General features: G+C 36.5%; 1 protein-coding gene across 14 annotated transcripts in view; it reads right to left on the reverse strand.

Annotated features, from left to right (window-relative positions):
• Positions 1-25,401, reverse strand: part of Dnm1l (dynamin 1 like) — a 44,955-nt gene that overhangs the window by 9,872 nt on the left and 9,682 nt on the right. For 4 of the 14 annotated variants that reach the window (XM_021208973.2, XM_021208971.2, XM_021208977.2 and 1 more), the window contains exons 2-13: positions 19,847-19,994; positions 16,541-16,579; positions 15,268-15,314; positions 14,841-14,912; positions 12,986-13,072; positions 11,231-11,393; positions 8,233-8,353; positions 6,216-6,347; positions 4,012-4,218; positions 1,146-1,266; positions 796-951; positions 498-587 (exon numbers count right to left, since the gene is read on the reverse strand). In XM_021208973.2, coding sequence (XP_021064632.1) covers positions 498-587; positions 796-951; positions 1,146-1,266; positions 4,012-4,218; positions 6,216-6,347; positions 8,233-8,353; positions 11,231-11,393; positions 12,986-13,072; positions 14,841-14,912; positions 15,268-15,314; positions 16,541-16,579; positions 19,847-19,994 — 1,383 coding nt within the window. Of the gene's footprint in view, positions 1-497; positions 588-795; positions 952-1,145; positions 1,267-4,011; positions 4,219-6,215; positions 6,348-8,232; positions 8,354-11,230; positions 11,394-12,985; positions 13,073-14,840; positions 14,913-15,267; positions 15,315-16,540; positions 16,580-19,828; positions 19,995-25,401 lie in introns of all 14 variants that reach the window. The other 10 variants (XM_029544864.1, XM_029544861.1, XM_029544860.1 and 7 more) reach the window with 3 other exon arrangements.

The following is a 25,401-nucleotide window of genomic DNA, read 5'->3' on the forward strand; positions in this document are numbered from 1 at the left end:
GGTGACATGAAGTTTCAGTGATTTATGATGCGGGTGGGTATGAGATGAGGCTTAGGCTTCTGACTCTTAACAGTAATCCCTGCTACAAAAGTGACCACTCAACAGTCACTCACCAAGACTTCCAAGAATACTAGTCATGAATTTCAAGTGAGGCTCAAATGCATTTTTAGTTGCCAGAAGGAAAACAAAAAACTTCTATCTACTTGGGGGCATAAGCATAATTTCAATTTCAGTATTTTTATAGGGATGGGAGTGGACAGCTACAGCTCACTATAGGAATAACTAACTGCTACCATTAGGATATAGAACAAGCAAAATGTGAAAGAGGCCAAATCACCCCGATGTGCTTTAGAATAAAAGTAAGCTTGCTGCAAAGGTCTGGTTACTGAGTCCAGAGACAAAGGATTTCCCACAAAAATCAATGGCAGCACAGAACTTCAACAATATTATGTACTCATGAAAACTAATGGCCATTCAAACAAGACAAAAAAGCTCACCATTTCATTTGTCACAGGCAACCTTTTACGAAGAAGACAAGTCACTACTTCAACTATGGCATCATGAAGTTTAGGGAACCGTAACAATTCCTGAATGTAATAAAGAAGTTAAAAATGTTAGTCTGTCTAACTGGAAATGAAACAATCACTGAAGTACTGAATTAGATTTGGATCTTACATTTAAGAATGGCATTTCAAATCAGTCTTAGGTAAGGAAGCTAATGATGCTACTTTTAGCTCATTTCCTCCCATTCTATGAAAACAGGGCTTTCTGGTGAGCCCTGTTCATTCACAATACCTGTGTACTATAATTGCTACAATGCTGAATGATCCTCTGCATCTCCTCATGGACCAGCTCCACACACCGTAGACTGGGCTCTTCTAGACGCTTAATCTGACGTTTGACCAGTAACTCAAATGAAACTTCAGGCACAAATAAAGCAGGACGGGGGCCCTGAAAACACAAAACTTAGCTTCTTATTATAGCTACGTACAATTTCAGGTCTTCCAAAGGATTCAAAAAAGAATCCCATTTTTGTTCTTTTTCCTAAAAAATATTTCAAGTATGAGAACAAAATAAACTGTACATCTATTTAAAATATGCTTAAGCAACTGAAGCTTTAACCTTCTGTTGTTAGATATACTCACAGTAGCATTTCTAATGGCAGTCAGGATGTCAATAGTGTTAAGGCCACCTAGTGGATCCACAGATTCTAAGGTTCGCCCGAAAGTCTCATGGAAAATGTAACAAATCCTAGCACCACCACATCTGAAAAGCAAGGAATTACAGGAATATGCATTACTATAAAGAAAACGAGCTACAAGTTACATCTTTCTTTAAGCTTTAAGGTTGTTTCACTTTCTGACAAAGCCTTATCAAAAACTCAACGGTTGTATTAACTTACATCCCAACAAAAATGAATAAGGGTTTCTCTTTTAATACATACACTTGAAGTATGTTGTAAATCTGTTACATTTCTTTCAAATTTTGTGATTTTTTTCCCTTTAGAGCTAAGTAGTATTTATTCCATTTATATATAAATGTTTATACATTATACATTTATCTGTTGATAGATAAGTAGGTTGATTCCAACTCTTTTTAGTGAATAAGCAACAATAAACATGGAGTACAATTATCTTTCTGGTAGGTCATGAGGTTCTCTGGGTATAGGTCCAGAAGGAGCTGGGTCATATAGTAGTACTATTTTTAACTTTTTGAAAAATATGCAAGCTCATTTTTACAATGGATTTATTAATTTGCACCTCCCATGAACAGTGAATAAGGAATCCTCTCTAACATTCTGTCAAATTTGTTGATGAAGACCACTCTGACTGGGTGAGGTAGTATCTCAAAACACTTTTTAAAATAATTATTGGCCATCTGTGTGGTTTTGTTAAAACTATTCCATTTATTTGCCTACTTGTTGATTAGGATTTTATATCCTTGGTATTTAGTTGTTGCAATTCATTATAAATTCTAGTATTAGCATCTTTTCTAAAGTATAGCTAGTAACATTTTGTTTTTTTTGTTTTGTTTTGCCTATTCTATAGGGTGCTTGTTTTGCTAATAGTTTTTTTTATTTGCATGTAGTCCATATGTTGGTAATTGGGGCTAGGTCCTGTGTTTTGGTGTTCTATTCAGAAAGTTCTTACCTACTCCAATGTCTTAAAGGGGACTCTCTATGTTTTCCTCTAGAAGTTTCAATGGTCTTTGATCCATTTTGATTTATTTTTGTATGAGGTAAAAGAACCTGAGTTCATTCTGCTGTGGACATCCAGTTTTGCCAGCACCACTTGTTGAACAGGCTTTTTTCAAATGAATGTTTTTGCCACTGTCAAAAATTAACCAGGCATAGAGTTCTCATTTAATTCTGGGTCCTCTACGCTATTCTACTGGTATATCTGTCAATTTTTTATGCCAGTACCAGACTGTCTTTATCACTATAGCTCTACAGTATAGTTTGAGGTTGGCATGTGGTCCATAAAAATCCTTGTATTTACAAATCCATCAAGTATGACATCAAATTTTTGATAGATATTCCATTAAATCTGTGAATTAATTTTGGTTTCATGGCCATTTTCAAAACATTAATTTTGTCAATCCAGTAGCAAGATTTCCCCTTTTAAGTGTCTTTAAGTTCTCTTTTGATGAATATTTAATTTTGTGGAATTATTTGAGTAGGGTTTTTCTCCTAATTTCTTTGAGAGTACATTGTTGATATATATTAAGGATTTTTTTATGTTGATTTTGTACCATGTACCTTTAGGGTGTTTATTGGGAAATCTGTCAGTCAGTGCAAAAATAATCTGTAAAGAATGACTTGAATATAGGTATGCTACAATAAAATATATAGCCTGACACTTCAATTTTATATAATTTCCAAAAGTCATGAAATACTACATTTTTTTATTTAAAAAGTTTATATTTATAATATGTAAATATCATTCTTAGTCTGCCTAGTTATGGAGGGAGGAAGAAAAAAAAAACAGCAGTAGTTGTAGTTGTAATTTTGCTACTATTATGAATCAAAATAAAAATATGTGTTTTTTGATGGTCTTAGGTGACCTCTATGAAAATCAGTCAACCCCCAAAGGGTCATGACTCATAGGCTGAGAAACATGCTGTAGAGAAATTGGAGAGTCTCACCAGGGATTCCAGAAATCATTCCCTCCCCCAGCTGCAAGACATCTTGGGAGATGAGAGACTAGTAAAGGAAGTGAAACAGTGATTGAGGGCAGGGCATGTAATGCAGAATCCATGAGACTGCATGGGGTGGGACATGGCATCAAGATAGCTATTATGAGGTTACCCACACTTCTGTAGCTAACTTTGCATGTGCTCTGTAAACAAGCTCAATACACTCATTAATCTCATCAAGTCAGACTCTGGTGACATCAGTCACCGATAGACATCTGGGGTGATTAGCTGTTCGTTTGCCCCTCCCTAGCTCCCTAGGCTTGAATAGGCCTGACAACCCAAGCTCAATCCCTCAATCTCACAGGGTGGCAGGAGAAAGTCAACTTCTGAGAGTTGTCTTTTGACCACCACATGTCTGCTGTGTCAGGGGGTTGGGGGTGGGGGTGGGAAGAAGCGGGGAAGGGAGAAGTGTGCGTGTGGGGGGGTGAGTTTTACTTTAAAAATTAGAGAAAAAAAAAAACCAAAACACAAAAAAACAACACTTCAAAGGCCAATACTATGCATGGCCTTAAAAATTCTAGCTATGTAGGAAGCTGAGACAGGAGGATCATGAGTTTGAGGACAGCCTGAGAAACTGGGGAGGGAGATCTTAAAAAAAATAAAAAACAAACAAAAAAAGACCTTGCTTTTTAAAAAAACCTGTAACTTTACCATGTTTTTACACAATTTATAAACATATGACATAATACTCCTCCTCCTATCATTTCTACAAATTTATATTCCTGTTTTATGGATAATAAATCACAGATGATCTAAATCACTTCAAAGATCCTTATAATCCAAGCAACCAAATCTTTGCAAAAACTTCTTACTTACAGCTCAGAAGTTTCAATGTACTTTGCTGTCCCTTCAATAGTGTTACAATACTCTGTAGCGAATTTGGTAATAAGCTGGAGTAAAGTAGCGCTTTTGTCATCCACGGGTTCACCATAGCTATTTAGAAGAGACTGATACTGAGCAGCTAAGACATTTATTCTTGTTTTCAGCTCTGGTAAACAATCTCTGATATGATGCATAAGTAACCTGAAAGTTTAGAAAAGCAGGGTTTTAGCATAAAATTAGGTATTCTGATACTTTTAAACAAGTCAATTAAAAGTGTGTAAAAAAGGGAAAATCTTCTAGTACTCAGATCTTAAAAGTGTCCAAGGATTTGGTGGCTGGTTACCAGAAAGACTAGAAAGAGCAAAGGATTGGGATGTTCAATCCCAGATGACTTGATCACCAATAGCTAGTGAAGTAATTGATCATATCAGTATGAGGAAGCTGCTATAACTCAAGTAGAAAGTTCATGGAAATAAAAAGGTTGTGTAGCATAGCATGCCCAGAAAGGGCGTAAAGCCCAGCTCACGTGTCAGCATTCCATAGACCTTACCTTAGCTATCTCTTCTAACTGCTTTACCTGTGCCCTTTATAATAATCTTTTATTATACATGAGCAAACATAAATGAATATCCCCTGAAGCCTATCACCTATTCCAGGGAAGCACATTCATAACTTCTTCTGTCACTTGACATCTGAAGTAGAAGGAAAATCCTATAAAAAGCTGAGGCCTTGTGATGACGACTCTATGTAAATAGTGTCAGAAGTGAGTTAGAGGACATCTAGTTACAATCTAGCGAAGAATTACACTGTACGGTATATAGGGAAAACTCAGAAGTACTCTGTTCATCTGAGTAACTGTAAGAATAAGAAAATAAATTTTTAGCTCCTCCACCATAGCACAACAATAAAAAATATAGCAATCTTAAATTAGAGTCAGTCTAAAAAAACTTACACAAAAGCTGTTTTGGTCAATTCTTTTGACATATACCTTTAGCCTACCAAGCCTAGTGGTTGCTAGAAAACCACAAGTAAAACAAATAATGCACATTGTTTTTATGTTACAGTAATCTAAAGTAAGCCACTCAGTCCAATCTACCTATAATTTTGGTTTAATTACAACAGGTACTTAGTATAGTATAAATAAATTCATCTCATTAAGACCCAAATTCATTTCCCTTTAACTTATAGGATAAGAGATAATGGTTTTCACTTTAGTCCTTATATAAAAGGAAGGCTTTTAGTTCCTACAGCATTAGTAGATATTCAGAACTGTAGGTATGGAACTCAAGTTATTTCTATTATGAATAAAAGTGATAGCTGAACCACACCATGTGATAACTGAAAAATTTAAATTCATGAAACCTAAAGTGTTTGGAAGTCTTCTAATATCTCAGTAAAGTTCAAAATCCTGTTAAATTTTTCTTAACTGCTCAGTCAAGGTACTGTGGTAGCAATTGCCCTGCTGACATCAGTCCCCAAAACTTCCTGCACTTGACACTGGCCATTGATGCTGTCCAGTCAGCTTGTTACTGTTTTTATGGCTCACATAGAACAGAAGCATATTTTGATTTCATTAGATAACACTTCAACAAGCCAGAAATAGACGGCTATGAACTGCACAGAGATGAGCAGACTCCGCTAGGGTCTGACTCCAAGCCCTGAGTCACTGCCGCTGCTCTGTAAGCATGTGGACAGTTAAAGGATGTTGCTGGTGTTTGAATTTTGGAGGTTGTTAAGGAAGACCCCATAAGTAAATTTACCCCTATCTGGAACTTAGATCAACTTTAAACGAACTGGAAATCTCCACTCCAGAGGATCTGGGCTTCAACAGAATGTAAACTCCCTTTGATGGGGTTCCTAAAGATTTCTGCTATTACTACTTGATTGTAAACACTACTGAAAATGTTTTATTTAAACAAATTTTCTTTGAGTATTAAACCATATAATAGTAATTTGGGAAATGAGTTTGAATTGAAAAGAAAAAACCCACTTCCCAATTAAGAATATTATTTGAATACTAACTCCAGACTACATTATTTAATATCAAACATCCCAATAAAAACAGACATTTGCTTCACAGGAACCCAGAAGTAAGGCCGGAGTGAACAGTATGAAAAGATATGAAACTACACAGGAATAGTCTAGGACAACTACTGGCAAAACAAAAACATTTCATCTTCAAAAAGTGAAAATGTTACCTATTCAGGGTCCTAGCAAGATACTTTGTTCCATTTCTGTTGGCCAGGGATGGGTACTTCTTTTGAAGAAAAGCATACTCATCACGGATTGAATCAGTTACGCTCTTCTTATTGTTAATATCCAGTTGGCTTCTATGGTTGAAAAATGACAAACTTGTTTAACTATGGTCTGCTCTGGATGAGCAGCTGCATCAGATGATGTCTCCTGACTCCTGACACGCTGATTACTTACTCCTTGAGTGATGCCCCGCAGCACACATCATTACACTTTATACAAGGCACTGATGTCTCAATGAACGCACCCAAGGAAGGCACAGACAGCCTAGATTTGAACTGTATGACTGAACTTAAAAGATGAAGAGTATCAGCTTCATTGTTACTATTAACCATAAGCAAAAGCAGTATCCTTAAGTACATTTTAGATTGATATACAAATGCAAGTATATCTTAATCTGCTTTATTTTATCCATGGGCAGGTGACTGATTTCTACCAAAAATTAAAGTTAACTGAAAGTGTAATTATCTACAAATATAGTATGCAGTACTATATATAGCACATGCTTGCCTGAAAAGAAAATAGATATGTTTTCTTTAAATGTGGAAAGGAACGTATGGAGGAACATACAGAGAGAATTGGAATGGACCTTATATATCACTTAATAAAATATTTTAGTTTTTAAATGACCTGAGGGCCAAAAATGTTATTACAAGTGATTTAAAGTCTATTATATCCAGACCATGTAGAAACTAGAATTAGAACTTGGTCTCTTTTTATTTATTTATTATTTTCTTTATTTACATTTCAAATGCTATCCCAAAAGTTCCCTATACCCCCACCCCCACCCCTGCTCCCCTACCCACCCACTCCCACTACTTGGCCCTGGTTTTCCCCTGTGCTGGGTCATATAAAGTTTCAAGACCAAGGGGCCTCTCTTCCCAATGATGGCCTTGACAACTAGTTAGTTTCCTTACCATAGAGAATCTTTGACCTAAGAGAAACTACCACTGCTCCATACTAGCCCTGCCACCCTGTGAGAATTCCAACAATACCGTTGCAAACTGCTCACTGTACAAAAGATACTCAACAGCAGTTGGTTTCATGCTGTTCTATAGTTTTTAATGCCAGCAATTTTTAGGATGTAGGTTTAAAGTTTCCAAGTTACATTCTGGCAATTACACAGTATTACTAATGCTATGGGGTTAAAATAATCATTAAAATTCCACTACCTTTAAATTTTATTGATTAGGCACAAATTAGATAATACTTATTTTCTTTACCCAATGCCCTTATACATAATTTAAATAGCAGGCAAGAATTTGCAAAAGCTAATTATTAAATCATCTCCTGTTTTTTTTTACTGATTACCTTAGAAACATTTTTTTATTAGAAAACTCAGAAGGGAAGAATAATTTTTAAAAAGGGCCTTGGAAGTGACTCCATGTAAAAGCACTTGTTGCCATGCCTGATACCCAGGTTTAAACCTCAAAACCCAAATGGGAGAAAGACTGGGTCCTGATAACTGTCCTCTGACCTCTACATACAGGTTAATACTTAAAAAACCAAACCACCACCACCACCACCAAAACCTACAAAAATATTTAAGAGAGATACTATGAACTTCATCTCTTTACAGTGCACTGACCTCTACAGCAAGATAAGCATCAGAACAGGAGGGAAAAACAGGACAGTATCACCTTTCAGACTGATTTCCCAAAAATTCAGACTTGCTTTAAAATGAGAATGCTATGATTCTTATCCTACTCATTAAAAAAAAAAGATTTTATTTTTATTTATGTGTATATGTGTGCATCTGCATGTTTATATGAGCACATGTATGCTGGTGGTATCCTTGGAGGACAAAGAGGGTGATGGATTCCTTGAAGCTGTGGTATTAATGCTGTGAGTTACTCAATGTGGGTGTGCTGGGAATCAAACTCTGGTCCTCTGTAAGAGTAACAAGTGTTCTTAACCACAGAACCAATTCTCCAGCCCCTTTATTCCATATAAATTGCTAACCTGTTAACTACTCCAATTATTCCAAGCTTGACTGGAATAACTCTTCCCATCAATACATCCATGGCATCAGTACCCGCATCCATGAGATCAAGTTTAGTGATTACAGCTAGAGTTCTGCGCCCTGGTAAATATGAAAAGGAAGGGGAAGAGAGATCCATCAAAAAAACAGCATTAAGTTTAGTAAAGGAAAATTTTCATCTATAGTTCTACTTAACACATTGCCTCTTTTACCATTTTGTTAAATATTTTTCTACCCTTTGCCTCCCATACTTTATCTAAAATAAATTTAAATATGGCATACAATTTAAAAACTCATTGCATGAGTAATTTTTAAAAATAACTCTTAAAAATGATGTGTATATGAGTGTGTATATGTTTGTGCATGTGGGGGGGGCACAAGAGGGTGGTGGGTCCTGTTATAGACAGGCACTTGTGAGCTGACTGATGTAGGTGCTGGGAACCAAACTCTGGTCCTCTGGAAGATTAGCAAATACTCTTAACCACAGAATCAACTCTCTAGCTCCATAAGTAATTTCTTATTACTTCTTAGGTCAACATTTCTACCCATTTTGTTTATATGTGTAGATCTACATGTTTGTACTTGCATACATGTATATCTTTGTGATATCTTTGGAGGACATAAGAGGGTGTGGAATCTCTTGGAGCCATAGTTATTTACTATGTAGAATCTTGCCCCTGCCCAATCCCTTTGGCGGTGCTGGGGAAGAAACCTTAGGGCCTTGGGCAAGCTTAAATAACTACTGTATCAATGAATTAGACACCCAGATTCTAATTTGGTTCTTTTTAACAAGTACATACCACTTTACTACATAACAGCACTACTACCCGGCAATGACCTTTTGCTAAGCAATCAAACCCATCTTCCAGTCCTACTTTTTTAAGTCTTAGAATGTTATGTGAAAGGATGTCAATCATTCACCATGACTCATCTGAGTGCTGTCCACACTGTAGTAGACGTTAGCAATCACTGTTCAACAGTGCTCTTTATTACATGGTGTACTAATTTGGCTATTCGTTCCCAATTTGAGAAGTATTTGAGTTGTTTTTAGTTTGGGGGAACTATGAATAAACTCAACATAGATGTTAGTATACAAAAGGGTATTTTTAAAAATTCATTTATTCATTTATTTTGGGGGTGGAAGGAATCGAAGGGGCATCTAAGTAGAACTGCATATATCGGAGTTGAGGGGATAACCGTCGGGAGGGAGTTTGTTCTCTCCTTTCAGATCATCAGACTTAGCAGCAAATCACTTGCTAAACAATCAACCTGCTAAACCAAACCTCTGCTAAGCCCTAGATCTTTTAAACAGTATCTCTCTGAGTGGACAACAGCCTGAGCCAACCTCAACTGGTAACCCTCTTGCCTCAGCCTCCTGGATTGTTGGGATTACATGGCTCACCAGGCTCCAGAGACGTTCTCATATGAAAATGTAAAATTCAATTGCTGTCTGGAGTTGTTCTTCTTTCCCAAAGTAAATGCAGCACTCCACATCAATACATGTAACAGTTCCAGCTGCTCTGCAGGTATAACCTCAAATAGGCATTTTCCCAGTTACGGACGTTTTTCTTTTGTTCCCAATCTACAAATCACTATTTATAGTAATTTCTCATTACCTTATCCCCTTAAGAAGTTACTTCTAAACTGCACCTAACTGCTTTTGTGTATATGTGCTATGCATGTGTTATTTACATTGAGTCCATACATGGGATATCTTCCTAAATTAACTTCCATCCTATATTTTGAGTCAGGGTTTCTCACTGAAGTTCGAACTCACCTATTGGCTAAACTAGCTGAACAGTAAGCTCCAGGGGTCTGCCCTTCTCCTTCTGCTTCAGCACAGGGGCCACTAAGGTGTTCTGTTGTGCTTGCCTTCTAGGGATAAGAACCTGGGTCCTCACTCTTGCACTGGAAACACATTCGCAACTGACATCTCTCTAGCCCCAGTTTTAAATTTTTGAAATTATATATTAATATTGGTTGTGTAATATATTGCCATTTTGGTTTTTAGATCATCTACACAAGTTCCAGGCCAACCAGGGTACATAGTGGGATACTGTCTTAAAACAACATAACAGAAAACAAAAAACAAACCACCTCCCACCCCCCAAAAGATTACTAGATCAAATGTATCTCCATCTTATTGCATGATTACTATATGTATGTATGTATATATATACATGTATGTACTTAGAGACAAGGTTTCAGATATGGCTAGTCCCAAACTCACTGTAGCTGAAGATGACCTTTTTCTGTTCTTACCTCCCACATCCTGGGATTACAGGTATGCACTACCATACCTGACTAACTATGGAAGTTTTAATTATACTTGTACAGCTTCTATCAAATTTTTATTTGAAATTAATTTTCAAAGCAGAAAAGAACCTGTAACACAGATGCTGGACCTTCAAGAATCTAGGTGACAAAACAGTTTCCTTATGGGTCAATTACCCACTCACTTATAAAGCTAGCACTCCATACAGGCTCAGAGACACCGCTAATATCCCAAGCATCACCCGAATCACAATCTGGGTAAAGAATGATTTATAAAGAGATGCCTTAAAAGACTCTCTTCTATACTGAGCTTGTCTAGTGGTTTTTGTTTTTGTTTTAAATCTTCAGGAAGTAGATTCTATAATTATTTTCTGTATCATAATAATCTATACAATTATGAGTTATTTATTCTTAAATGTTGGCGATTCAAAAGTTGCAATTTCATTTACATAGCAATTTAATGTTAAAATTATAATTGGGTAGTTACTGAAAATACATATCTTATGGGGAACTACTTTTGCCTATCCTTTATAGCAATCAAGTAACTATTTTCCATCCTAATTGCTATTTAAATTTATTAGAAAAGTAGGAAAGCATTTTTAAGATCTCTATTAACTGGATACACTGCTTTCAATAAAATTATTTTCTTGAGGAAAGATAAAATTCTTAAATCAGCATCTATTAAATATAAACATCTGTCCTTACCATCTGGATCTACCTCTCTGGAAATCTTGAGTGCTTCTGATGTTGCCATATCTGTATTTGCAGCAGTGACAGCAAGGATAATGGAATTGGGATTACTGATGAACCGAAGAATAAGTTCTCTGATTTGAAGCTCAATATCCTTGGGCTGATCACCAACAGGTACCTAGACCAAAGAAAGATGAACTATAATCAAAATCAAATCAGCTTTTTCAATGCATTTAATTCATAGAATACAAGTATTTCTGTACTTAAAATAGCTAAAATAAATTAATAATGTGCTATAAAGGTGTCTGGGCAAAGCCTCAAAATGTCACTTCCATATATCAGAAATTCACTATAGCATAAATCATGTCAAAAACTGCTGAGAATCAACTGCATCCAGATGAGCTGTCCTGGCGATAATAAGCACACACAAATAATAAACAAGTAAATAATAAGCACACATAAGTTCATCATCCAAGTGGCAGACAGGCCTAACAAGAACACAGAGTACAGCAGAACAGAATAGAACAGAGGCTGGGGAATGATGCTTTTAAATTCTTGCTTTAAATGATGTTTAAAACAGAATAAGTGGGACCTACCCTCAATTAGATAATGATTTTTAGGTGACTGAGCAGAAATTAAAGACAAAAGAAACAGACATAGATATCTGGGGAAAGAACATTCCATACTGAGTGAATAACAAGGGTGGACACCCAGAACAGAAGAAACTAAAGATGAATAATACTTAAACTGAGTGTGGTGGCCTGTAATCCCAGGACCTGGAGAGTAGAAGACAGGGAGTTCAAAGTTATTCACCACTACAGATAGTTAAAGGTCATCCTGAGATGTTTAAATATACAAACTAATGAAGTGAGAAAACAAGACAGTAGATATTAATAAAAACTTAAATTTATACTCTTGGTAAAGAGGTAACTGGGAAGTCAGTGATGAGACTTTAAGCCAAGAAATGACAATCTAATTTTCATTTTAATAGAATAGTATGGTTACTAAAAGTAAAAAACAAGAGAGACCTATTATTTATTTTGTAACTTTAATTATATAATCCAAATCAAACAACAAGAGTTACTACTTCTGCCATGAATATACTTAGAGGTGATAGAATTCTGGATATATTATAAAAATAAGGAAAGCCCAGAGGATTTGATGAAAGGAAGGCAGAGAGAAAGTAAAGAAATTTCAAGGATGACTGTAAGTATTTGGCTGATCAACTAGAAAAGTGGAATTGTCATTTATTCAGATAGGGAAGATAATAGAAGAATCAAACATAGTTAAAGGACAGACCAGGAATTTGGTAGTAGACACAGTAAAGCTGTGATGCTTACTCAAACATTTAAATGTGTATGCCAAGTGAATAGCTGGACATGTATCTGAAAATAATTTGAATGTTCACATATTCAAATTCATGCACTGATAATACTATCAACCTAATTAGATTGTGTTATGAGTACTTAATGTGGAGAAGAGGTTCAAAAAAATGAACTCTGATTAAAGACTTTGGTGAGATGAGAAGAAACCAGCCAAAGACACTGAAAAGGGGTGGCCAGCAAGATTACAGATGAGACTGTAGATGCAATACTCTGGGAGCCATGGTAAAGAAAGTATTTTAATGAGAAAGAAGGGACCAACTATATAAAATGATCTGATAATAACATTAACTGTGAAATCAACTCATTATTCTCATTAGGTCAATGTTAAACGGAAAACAAAACACGGTCCTTTAAATGAAAACTCGAGCAACAAGCTATTCCTTACTTTGGTCATTCCCGGTAAATCCACAAGTGTCAGGTTGACAACGTTGGGCGAGAAAACCTTGAGATGGATTGGCTCAGGGCTTACTCCCTAAAAACAAGTTTCAAATATATTATAATAATTTTGAATTTCAATGAATTATGAAATGCTAGAGTAAACTACATTCAAGTACATAAGACTTTAGATGCCTTAAAATATGAAACTACGGTCCTAAAATCTTTCAGTAATAAAAGTTTAATGAATCACATGAATGAGAAGGCAGCAAATCCAATAACGAGTAGGATTACCATCCTACATGACCTCATACCATTAATATATAAATTTTTTTCTCCCTATACCATTTCACTTTTTTATATGTATATGCCAATTTTAAAAAAGAGTTTAACAGATTAAGTACTTAAAAATAATGCATTTTTCATTTATCCAAAATTATGATGTTCCTGAACTGATGGTGTTAAATTGAGAGAGTAATATATAAGAAGCTATTCCCATTAATTTGGTCAAAGATATCTGAACATCAAGTGGCAAAATTGTACATACATAGTTGAGTTTGCTCAGGCAATATATCCCAATTTTCAGATCCCCAAGATGAAAAGCCATCCCTGACAGGTGTGTGTGTGTGTGTGTGTATGTGTGTGTGCACACATATGTTTGTGTCAGATAATCCGTGTTAACTGCTGACTTGGGAAAAGGGCACGCCTGTAGGGATGGTCTTTATCACTTGAATTAGAAAGACTCATCGGAATTGTGAGTGCTATATATGTAGAAAAAGACAGTTAAAAATTAGTATGTAGCCAGGTGTGGTGGCGCACACCTTTAATTCCAGCACTCGGGAGGCAGAGGCAGGCGAATTTCTGAGTTTGAGGCCAGCCTGGTCTACAGAGTGAGTTCCAGGACAGCCAGGGCTACACAGAGAAACCCTGTCTCAAAAAAACAAAACAAACAAACAAAAAATTAGTATGTATTTATGCACTCAATATTCTCTTCTGAGTCTGAACATGTGCGCAGCTGCTTCAAGTTTTTGTTGCTGTGACTCCCCTGTCACGATGGACTGTAAATGGAAAGTAAACCTTCCTGTCCCCTTGCTTTTGTTAGAGTATTTATCACAGCAATAGAAAAGAAACTGTGTGTGTTGCTAGAGATCTAGTTCATGGCTTTCCACTAAACAGCCTACCACTGACCTATGTCCCTAGCCTTTGGTGTCTACGAAACTATTTCAGTGTGTAGCTCAAGCTGCCCTTGAACTCACATCTGTCTGCCTCTACTACCCCAATTCTGGGAATTCAGATAAACCACCACAACTTATATTGAGAGATAATTAATCACCTAAGTTTTTATAAGTCTGTGGAATACTCCATTTGTTGTTGTTTTGCTATCTGAAACAGGGTTTCTCTGTGTAGCCCTGGCTGTCCTGGAACTCTCTCTGTAGACCCAGGATGGCTGCAAACTCACAGAGATTCACCTGCCTCTGCCTCCCAAGTGCTGGAACTAAAGGTGTGGCTACCACTGCCTGGCACGAGTATTTCATTTTTTTAAAAAAGATTATGAAGTTAAATGCCAACCTTGGCAACACAAAACTGCAATTTCCAGCTACTCAGGAAGCATCCCAAGTTCAAGACTAGCCTGGGTAATTTCACGAGACACTGTCTCAAAATAATAATAATATTATCAAGGCTTTAGACTATAGCTCAGTGGAAGGACACTTAGCTAGCATGTACCAGGTCCCACATCCACCATCAGTACTAGAGGGAGGGGGAGAGTGTAACTTTGAAATATACTTATATATTATTATATACAATAAATGTTCAGTAATATATTTACTTTTTAAAAAGTCTTCCAGGTTTGGAATAATGCCTACCTTATTATTTCCTGAAATTCTTTCGGTTTCATTTTCAATTTCTTGTCGAATTTCATCAAAATCTGTGTAAAGCTAAAAATTTTTGAAACAAAAAAGAACCATATTCTAAATAAGATCAGACACCTTAAGGGGTGGAGGCCACATTTAAAGAATATATAAGGATTTACTGCAGAAAATTAGTCCATGTTTCTCACATACACATACATTTTTGCAAGATTTTTTTTCAAAGTTGCCTGATGTCACCATATTTAAAAATCTCCAAATGAGGCAGGATCAAGTCAAGTTAAACTACCGTGGTTAGAAGCATTACTGAGAAAAGTTCCATTTTATAGGAAATAAGAAACACACCCCCAGTAAGAAACTATTATCTACTATCTTTGCAAAATGTTATTTTCTATGCTATTTCATTATATTCTTCAGTGATTACCTTGTTTTTGGTGTGAAGAAATTTACCCCATTCTTCTGCTTCAACTCCTAGAGAAAGAAAGACTCATTTCTTAAAAACTGGAAATTAGGTTTTATAATTAGGAACTTAAAAAGATAACGCAGAAAACTTTTTATTTTTTAACTATAAGTTAACAAATGTTTTAATTTTAGGATCTGCTAAATACACATTTACATTTTTAAAGAACAACACAGACGACAAAGGCAGGACTAACTTCAAAAAGAGCTGCCTGCAAGTCCTCCCAGAATCTGAAATCTATTTTTTACAAATAAACTGTTCATTTCCTATTTGTGATTACAATAATTTCTTCATACATCTTATATATGAAAGCAATTTATGCAATGAAAAATTTTAAAGAACTAGAAAAAAAACTCCATTGGATAATGCAAACAAAAATTATATGGCAAATGTGTACATAACATTAAAGATAAAAATACATGCAATATATGAATGAAAAAGCTAATTTTTCCATTTTTGAAAATCATTGTCCTTTATTTGGTTTTCTGTTGGCTACATATAGAGCTCTCAGTGGCAGGGTAGTAGCTAGCTTGGAATGCAGACTGCCAATGTGATTTTTCCCAAGGTCAAATCTATATTTTCTCATGGAATTATAGAACAGAAATGATTACAAAATTAATAAAAATAGAAATATATATGTATATAAGGAACGGACACTCGGCTAGTTTTCAGTCACAGTCTGCTCCCGACATCTTACCCAAGCACTGCTATTCTGCCTTCACCAAATTCGGAAGCTTAAGTATCTTAATGATTTAAAGTATTTAATGCAAAAAAGTCACCTGAAATAAAAATAAGATTTTCACATAAATATTTAGTAAAAGGTATATTGTTCTTTGTTGGAACTAAGGTATATAAAACCAGATCCCTTTTGCAAATAAAAATGTTCACCTACTTGAAGCTTAGAACCTTCTTCCAAAAAGGACCTTTGAAAGACCAGATTAATCTAGGTGACAGAACTCACAGAGGCACTACCACATACAAAAGGGGTATTTTAACTTAATTGGCCATATAAAAGTTTCAGTATCTTCAGTTATGTTTTCGTAAAAATTAAATTCTACCACCAAAAAGACTTGCATGTTAATGCAATGCCAAAACACTAACAAGAACCACCAAAACCTGCAATCATGTAAAGAGGCAAATAAAAATGGAACAGGTGCACACAGCCTGTAAGGGTACATAAGCACACATGCAGGCATAATAAAAAAGGGAGGGCTAAAAACAAATGGATAAAGGAAACCTTTGGAAAGGTGTCTTGAGTTTTTCCATGTGGCAGGGTCTGTAGTTAAAGAGAAATAGCACAAAGTAATTTTAGTGCTTATCCCTAAGACTTACAACTTTTAAAACACTCAAGTGTGTAGAAACACTATTACACTTCAAATGTGCATAAGCACTTAATTATTCAAAACTCATTAGAATTGTAAGAACAAATATATTTATTATACTAATAATCTGCACATTGTGTGTGATGCTTCAACTTTTTAAGAATTTTAGTAAATGAATTTTCATTTTACTCTCAAAATGTTTGCCTGAGATATTTGAAAGCCTATTGTGGGAAAAGATAAACTGTCTGGTTTAAAATAGCCTAGGAAATATGATAAGCACATCCTTTGAAACTTTCAGAATTAGTAAGTAATGCTATTTGCTAAATGCAATTAGTAAGCAAATGCCTATTTGCTAAAAATGACTGTTCATAAGGATATTTTCTTTGAAATATAAATTGCATTTAGCAAAACACCACAGAACTTCAAATGTATGAACTCAATCCAACAGGAATCTACTATCACAATTCTTGTATTTCCTATTATTATATACATTAAACACAAAATACTTCAGCCAACTTTCAGACCTCAGTTTAAAATTACACTTTGTTTCATCTTACAATGTGCTGCTCTTAACTCATTATTAGTAACTGGGCCTCTCTTATGTAAAAAACCCCAAGGAGCTTTTATAATAAGGTTTTACAGCCAAGATGAAACTGAATTCTTTTATGCAAGAGATGCACTTACGTGTATAAAGCAAAAAAACAATACTGACTCCTGGAGGCAACCTGAACAAAATAAAGAGTAGTCTTGGTAACTCAGGCCCATAGAAACAGTGGACTAGTTTGTTCTTAATTCCAAAGTGAAGTTCCTGCAAAGGCCACTGGACTGACTCTGAGAGGCTGTACCCCTCATAAATTTAAACTAATGAAAGTAAATAAAAAAAAGTAGAACTGTAAAAAAATAAAAAGATCCATATACAAAAAGGGTTGGGTTTGTTGTTAACTTTTTAATGGCTTTTATTTGTTATGCTTTCTTCAAAACTTTTCTTCGTAACTATTTTCTCTCACTGTTCATGTTTTTTAACTGAACTGAATGTTAATCTGTTTTAATTAGTTCTTGATTTGTACAATGTCAGAATGATTTGATAAGACTAAAGTGCTTATGTAGAGAAGCAGGTGGCTTTGATGAGAAGTCAGGAGCCAGCAAGGTAGCTCAAGAGGGGGGCCTGCTGCTTAGCCTGAAGTTCCAGCCCCAGGACCCACATAATAGGAGATAACCAATTCGCCAAAGTTGTCCTCTGACTGGATCACACTTATCATAGCACACACATACCATATCCACACATAAAATAGAAATGTTAAAAAAAAAAAAACCTTAGAAAAAGAAAGCCAAAGAATTATGGTAGAATAAGAATGAAATTTAATATTCAAATTTGTATCTATTTTGTACTCAAAAGTAGGTATATCACTTTTAAATGGGAGCACAATAGATATTTTTCTTTATAGGCAAAGACACATATATGTATGCACAAATGTATGTAAATACACACATATGTAGCAGGGCCCAAGCTCAGGAATAATGTATGTGCTGATAAAAATGTGCAGTTATACTGACCTGCCCCCCACATCAACAAAACATGCTGGGCATATAAGCAAGGTGATACCAAGGAACCAACATGTCTACACTTTTTCTTTACAAGCAACAAGATATTTAAGGTAACATCACATCTCTGATAGAGATACTGCCCTTTCGAAATGGCTGAGGAAATAAAAAAGACCTAAAGCCCCAAGTTTCTCAAAGTCTTGGTTTAAGGTATTAGGTAATGTGTCTGATGTAACTGGTGAGGACAAAATTCTGAAAATTTTATTCTAGATATTTGAGGCTAAGCAACAGGTCTCCAAGAATGATTAAATTCAGGGTTCAAACTTTTATAAGCCAACTTTGTCACAAAACAGAATAAAACAAAAAGAACATCAATAACAAATGTTAAAAATATAAATAACTAGTATATCAAGAAAATACCTAGTAATTTAAAGGGTTCCTATATAGCCGATCGTCTGTTATAAAGTATTACTTACTAATACCTACAAGCTCATGAACTTTCCTCAGTTATTTGGGAGTCCCTGTTTTAAAGTCATAGTAGATGCTCATGACAAGTTTCTCCACCTACTTTAAAATGAAATCAGAGTCATCACCATCAATATCTTCTATGATGAATGGGGAAAAAAAATTAGCTGTGATACTATCACCCCACCTCAAGTCAGAAGATAATCAAGACAAAACTACACTGAAAACAAATCCCTGAGGTAAGAACGGCTACGGCGGTCGCTATAGACACTCTGAAAGTCCGAGTAGGTTTACAGAGGGTTAGGAGACAGAGTCTAAGTCCGACATTGAACTGAACAGGATACTGAATGGATTACTCTCTAACACTCCAAAACTCACTAATATGATTAATATAGGACAAAATATGTATCATAGACAATTTAAAATTTCTGAATAAAGAACATTTCTTAAAATATTTTTAGTTTTAAAAGATTCAGCTATATAAATCCATGAATATACTCATTTTCTGGTCTTACTACTCCTATCTATTAAAAACAACCAGTTTAGGTAGTATAACCAGACATGGCAAAAGGGAGGACCTTTAAAAGTACAAATAGTGTATAACAGAGAGGTGAACCTTACTATAAGAATAAAATTAGTTATACTCTTAAAAACAAATCTCTTCCTATAACTGGACATTAGCAGCATATGTTTGTAATCAGGTAATTGGGAGGAAGAGACAGGAGGATCTCAAGTATGAGGTCATTCTTAGCTATACGGTAGTTCGGAAGCCAGTTTGAACTACCTTATCTCACAAAACCAAGTGATCTTTCTGTAAGTAATAACTTTTCTCTTAGACTAAAGCAATGTGTAATCCAAATTGGTGAGCACAGGACAAGTACAATAAGAAGCTTCAACTGTACTCAGCATTTCAAGTCAATAAAATTTATTTTGTGTGTTTTGGGTTTTTTTTGAGATAAGGTTTCTCTGTGTAGTCTTAGCTGTTCTAGAACTTACTCTGTAGACCAGCCTGGCCTCAAACTCAGGGATCCACCTGTCTCTGCTTCCCAAGTGTTCATATTAAATATTGATACCGATCCTCAAGATTTCTGTTTTTGCTATAGCTATTATTTCCCAATTCACTAATCAACTTTTTACTTTGAAATTCATATCTTGAAAATAGAAAAGAAGGATTGACATTTTAAAGTAATTCTTACTCCAGCTCTGAAATTTACCATTTTCTTCTCCTGTTGTTTTTCTTTTATCTTCTGGTGAAACGTGGACCAGCTGCAGAATGAGAGGTCTCCGGGTGACCACACCAGTCCCTCTGGGAAGAAGGTCCCTCCCCACTAGGCTTTCCAGCACTGAGCTCTTCCCACTGCTCTGAAAAGAGATCGTACAAGAGCAAAATAAATGACTTCTCAAAACAGACTACACCAACAAAGCAGCATACAAACAAGCTAAACAGATTGGAGAAAAGCCCACACCTAAAATGCATAAAAAGCAGTCCCTTTCCCCAAATTGTTTTACGTTTTTAATTCTCTCTTGATAGTCTTAAAACTTGCATCATAGGGGGCTGGTGAGATGGCTCAACAGGTAAGAGCACCCAACTGCTCTTCCAATGGTCCAGAGTTCAAATCCCAGCAACCACATGGTGGCTCACAACCATCCGTAACAAGATTTGACGCCCTCTTCTGGAGTGCCTGAAGACAGCTACAGTGTACTTAAATATAATAAATAAATAAATCTTTAAAAAAAAAAAAACAAAAAAAAAAAACTTGCATCATATAGGTATATAGTTATTTCACTTAAATCAGGCATTACTAACGTTATTTTTAATGTTGTCAACAGGAATTACATTCTTTAATATCTCCTGATTAGTTTTTGTCAACTTGCCATAAACCAGAGATGTCTGGGAAGAGGAACCTTAAAGGAGAAAATACTTTAATCTGATTGCCTGTAGGCAACTCCGTTGACCATTTTCTAGATTAATTACTGATGGGGAGGGCCAAGCTCAGTGAGCTTGTTAAGAAGGCAGGCTGAGTGGCACAGCCACATCCACCAGAAACGGCCAAGTCATGAAGCTAGTGCAGCTGTGACAGTTCCAGTAGCGCTGGGACAAATGCTGCCATCGCTGTCACTGTCTCTTGCTTTGGGGTTTTGGTCTCTGCATTCTTGGGGACTTTCTGCATTATGATTCACTTTGTCATTCACTTTATGTCTTTCCCCAAGAAAGTTGTCTGAGTCTTTTTAGGAAAGTCCTAAACTTACTATCCCTTCTTCTTTTAGGGAAATAACTTCATCTGGCCCTATTTGAAAGTCCTCCTTATGCCTTGAAGAGCATGATAAGCACTAAAATGCTTGAAATTTCTTTCTGAGGCCATGACTCCAGAAATCTTGGAGTATCCACCCTCAAGCAAACTCAAATAGTATAACTGGAACAAGGTAAGCACAGAGATAGTTGACAAATCCCAACTGGCCAGGAGAATAGGTTACAGATTCATGTCCTCCCTTTACAATATGCTTAGAGCACTCTGAAAACGTAGTTTAAAGACAGGAGATCATACATGGTACAGCCCTGGAGGAACAGAACTCAGTAAATAAGATGGATTGACTAAAATAACTTCTACTTTACATCGTAGATGATGAAATAATATAGTAAAAGATAGTATAGGTGTTAGTGTTTGTTATTCATAAAAAGATAACTTTCTGCCGGGCGTGGTGGCGCACGCCTTTAATCCCAGCACTCGGGAGGTAGAAGCAGGCGGATTTCTGAGTTCGAGGACAGAGTGAGTTCCAGGACAGCCAAGGCTACACAGAGAAAAACCCTGTCTCGAACCCCCCCCCACCCCACCCCCCAAAAAAGAAAGATAACTTTCTGTTTGTCTGGAGTAATTTCAAACTGCAAACACTGCCAGCCTAAAACCAGGCTGTCATATAATAAATGTGTCTGCTTTGGAGGAGACATTCTTTAGATTCTTTGAATTGGAGTTATAGTACTGATAATAATAAAATCTGTTCTATTTGTACTTTCTAGTTGTGACTGAATTTGTAACTCCAGACATGTAATGAAAAATCAAACATATGTCCAGAGACAAAATGATATAATCTATACTTCTTGGATAATCACAAGTCTATCTGTGTTCTGTGAAACCTGTGTAAATAAAGAAGCAACCTGAATGCTGGTCAGTCAGAGCAGCAAGAAGTCACTGTGCCTGACTCACTCCTCCCTCACCAACTCCTTATCTCCCCCAGGAACCTGGCCTGTTGGGCCTGTTCCCCTCCCCCCCTCCCCCACTCCTCACTTCTGGCAGTTGATCAAGCTACAAGGAGCGAGCCAGAAGGCACTGCTCCTCCATCAATCATTCCTGCTCTGACTTCCCTTAGAGATGGGGTATTAGTAACCTGAGTTATAAGATTAAATAAACCGCTGGGCGTGGTGGCACACGCCTTTAATTCCAGCACTCGGGAGGCAGAAGCAGGCGGATTTCTGAGTTTGAGGCCAGCCTGGTCTACAGAGTGAGTTCCAGGACAGCCAGGGCTATACAGAGAAACCCTGTCTTGAAAAAACAAAACAAAACAAACAAAAAAAAAGATTAAATAAACCCCTTTTCCTTAAGTTGCTTTTGATCATTGTATTTTTCACAACAATAGAAACCATAACTAAGACAATAAAACAGCATTATATATGCATTAAAACAGTATTCTATGTAAAACTAAACGTCAGTACATGGAGACTTAAACTTTTTGCTATTTATCTTAGTTACTTTTTCTCTTGCTGTGATACAATACTCACTGTGACTAAAATCAACTTGGAAAGAGCTTATTTCATCTTAAAGCTAGAAGTCCACCATTCAGGGATGTCAGGGCAGGAATGCAGATGCAGGAACTAACGCAGAAGTCATGGAGGCTTGCCTCCTGGTCTGCTCCCTATGGCTTGTTAAGCCTGCATTCTTAAAAAACCCAAGACCACCATCCCAGAGTGGGCATAACCCACAGTGAGCTGGGCGTACTCACATCAATCATCAATCAAGAAAATGTACTACAAACTTGCCCACAGATGAATCTAGTGGGTCACATTGTCAACTGAAGTTCCTTCTTCCCAAATGACTCCAGTTTTTGTCAAGTTGACATAAAACTAGCCAGCAACCATAATCAAAAGCAACTTGGGGAGGAAAGGTTTATTGTTATTTTTTTTAAAGATTTATTTATTTATTATATGTAAGTACACTGTAGCTGTCTTCAGACACTCCAGAAGAGGGAGTCAAATCTTGTTAAGGATGGTTGTGAGCCACCATGTGGTTGCTGGGATTTGAACTCTGCACCTTTGGAAGAGCAGTCGGGTGCTCTTACCCGCTGAGCCATCTCACCAGCCTGGTTTATTGTTATTTTAAAGATGTATTTTAATTATAACAGTTCTCCTTTCCTTTTTCTCCCTTCAATATACCCTTCCAAATACTCTTTCAAATTTATGGCCTATATTTCCACCAGTTGTTATTGTATGCTTGTATACACACACACACACACACACACACACACACACACACACACACACACACACACACACTGTTGAATTCCTGTGTATATGTTTTCAAGGCTGATTATTTTTTCTCTGGGGAAGGCTTCTGATTCTGCTTCCAGATTTACTTAGTAGCCAGCCTGCAGTTCTTTCTGTAGGTTTGGGGCCTCATGGGCCTTCCCCCATCCAACTTAGGATATTCATAGATGTCCTTGTTCAGCTCTCACATCTGGGTGGTCATGTTGGTGAGACTTTATGGATACAGTTTCTGCCATTACTAGAAGACACATCTCACAGAAGTCCCTGATCCTTTCTCTTACAATCTTTCTGTTCCTACTCCCAAGGCCTTAGGTGTGGGAGTGTTTTGTAGATGTATCCATTGGGAATGGGCTCCACAACTCTGTTTATCAGTTGGTTGTAGTTTTCTGTAGTGGTCTCCATCTGTTGCAAAAACAACTTTCCTTGATGCTAGGTGAAGACTACACTTAACTATAGGTATAAGGACAGATGTTTATGGTTGCTGATAGGGATTATGCTGGATTAGTAAATTAGTGGTTGTAGATTCTCCTCCAGTGACTACAATCTCACTAGCACTGATTAGGTAGCTAGTTTTCCAGTACCAGGGATATATCCCACTTGTTGAGTGAGTCTTAAGTTCAACTACAGAGCCAGTAGTTACACAACTGGGTAGAACTGCTGGTGGCCCCTCATGTTCAAATAACTGTATTGGAGTCTTCTAGTACCATGAAAACTATGCCTCAGGAATAGAGTATTTAAGTCAGTTTCAGCTCAGGATTTTCTGGATCTGTTACTGAAGTGCGTGGCGTCTTCAGCAGTAAGGACTTACTTTCCACCTTTGGGGGGGGGGGTAACCAATGGCAATATCAACAGGCTGTGTGTTTTCAGAGTTTTAGAAAGTGTTAGCCAATAACTGAAAAGAAAAGAAGGCTTCTCATGTCTGGTATTAGCGTTATTTGTGCATGTGTGTGTGTGTGTGGGGGGGGTGTTGTTAGATGGCCTGTGATTTCTAGAGGGAGTGCCATTAGCACAAATGAGAAAAGTTCATTAAAATTATATGTAGTTTATACTGAATTGCATTTTTTTCATTCTTAGATAAACAGTGAATACATCATTCCTTGTGGCTTTTTCAGACATCCATAGTTATTTTACCTCCAACCTTCTTCTGTATTGACCTCTCTTCCACTCCCTAAGGCACCCCTATTTCCCCATTTCCACTGTCAAATCACTTGTATTACATTCTTCCCCTTTACCCTCCTCCACCTACTTTTGTATTTATCTCATTTCCCCCACCCCCAGAAGCCCCTCCCATTCCCTTATGGCTTTATCATCCTTATGGCTATTTTACTCTCTTCCCATCATCTTCTATATTTATCTCCTTCCCCCATGTCTAAGGAATCCCCCCTCCCCATATCCATGATATGAATACTTGTAACCTGATATCCCCTTCTCTATTGATCTCCACCCCCACCCTCCCCTACTGCAACAATGGTCCTATTTTACTTTCCTATTTTCTTTAGTAAAGGCTATGTTATTCATATCTGAAGATTTAGAGCTAGCCTTTGAAGAGAGAGAGAATATGTGTCATTTGTATTTCTAGGGTTACCTCACTCAAAGAAAAAATTCCATAGTGTATATGTACCTCATTTCCATTACCCATTCCTCAGTTGTACATTTAGATAGTTTTCATCCTAGCTACTACAACTAGACAAGCCATGAACATGGCTAAACAAGTGTCTGTAGAGTAGAATGTCGACTGTTGGACATATGCCCAGGAGTTGGATAGTGGGTCATATGGTGGGTTTATTTGTAAATTTCGGGAATTCATTTCCACAGTGGCTACACCAGTTCAGTCCTACCAATAGTGAAAGAGGGTTCTTACAGCTCTGCATCACCTTCAGTATTTGTTGTCAGTTTTGATCGTTGCCATCCTAACTGGGGTAAGGAGAAACCTCTAAGTTGTTTTGATTTGCATTCCTCTGATTACTAGGGACAATGGATGTTTTTTGAGATATTTCTTAGCTATTCTTTTTTCTTCTTTAGAGAAATCTTTATTCAGGTCCCAGGTCTACTTTTTAAACGGTTAATTTTTGTTGTTTTGACTTTTTAAAAAAGTTCTTTATATATTCTAGATATTCTCTGTCAGATGTATAGCTAGCAAAGATTGTATTCCATTCTGTGCACTTTCTCTTTACCCACTTTATTGTTTCTCTAGCTGTGCAGAAGCTTTCTAGTTTCATGAAGTCACACTTG

Source organism: Mus pahari, chromosome 12 (genome assembly GCF_900095145.1).
Source record: "Mus pahari chromosome 12, PAHARI_EIJ_v1.1, whole genome shotgun sequence".
In the NCBI taxonomy this organism is placed as follows: domain Eukaryota; kingdom Metazoa; phylum Chordata; class Mammalia; order Rodentia; family Muridae; genus Mus; species Mus pahari.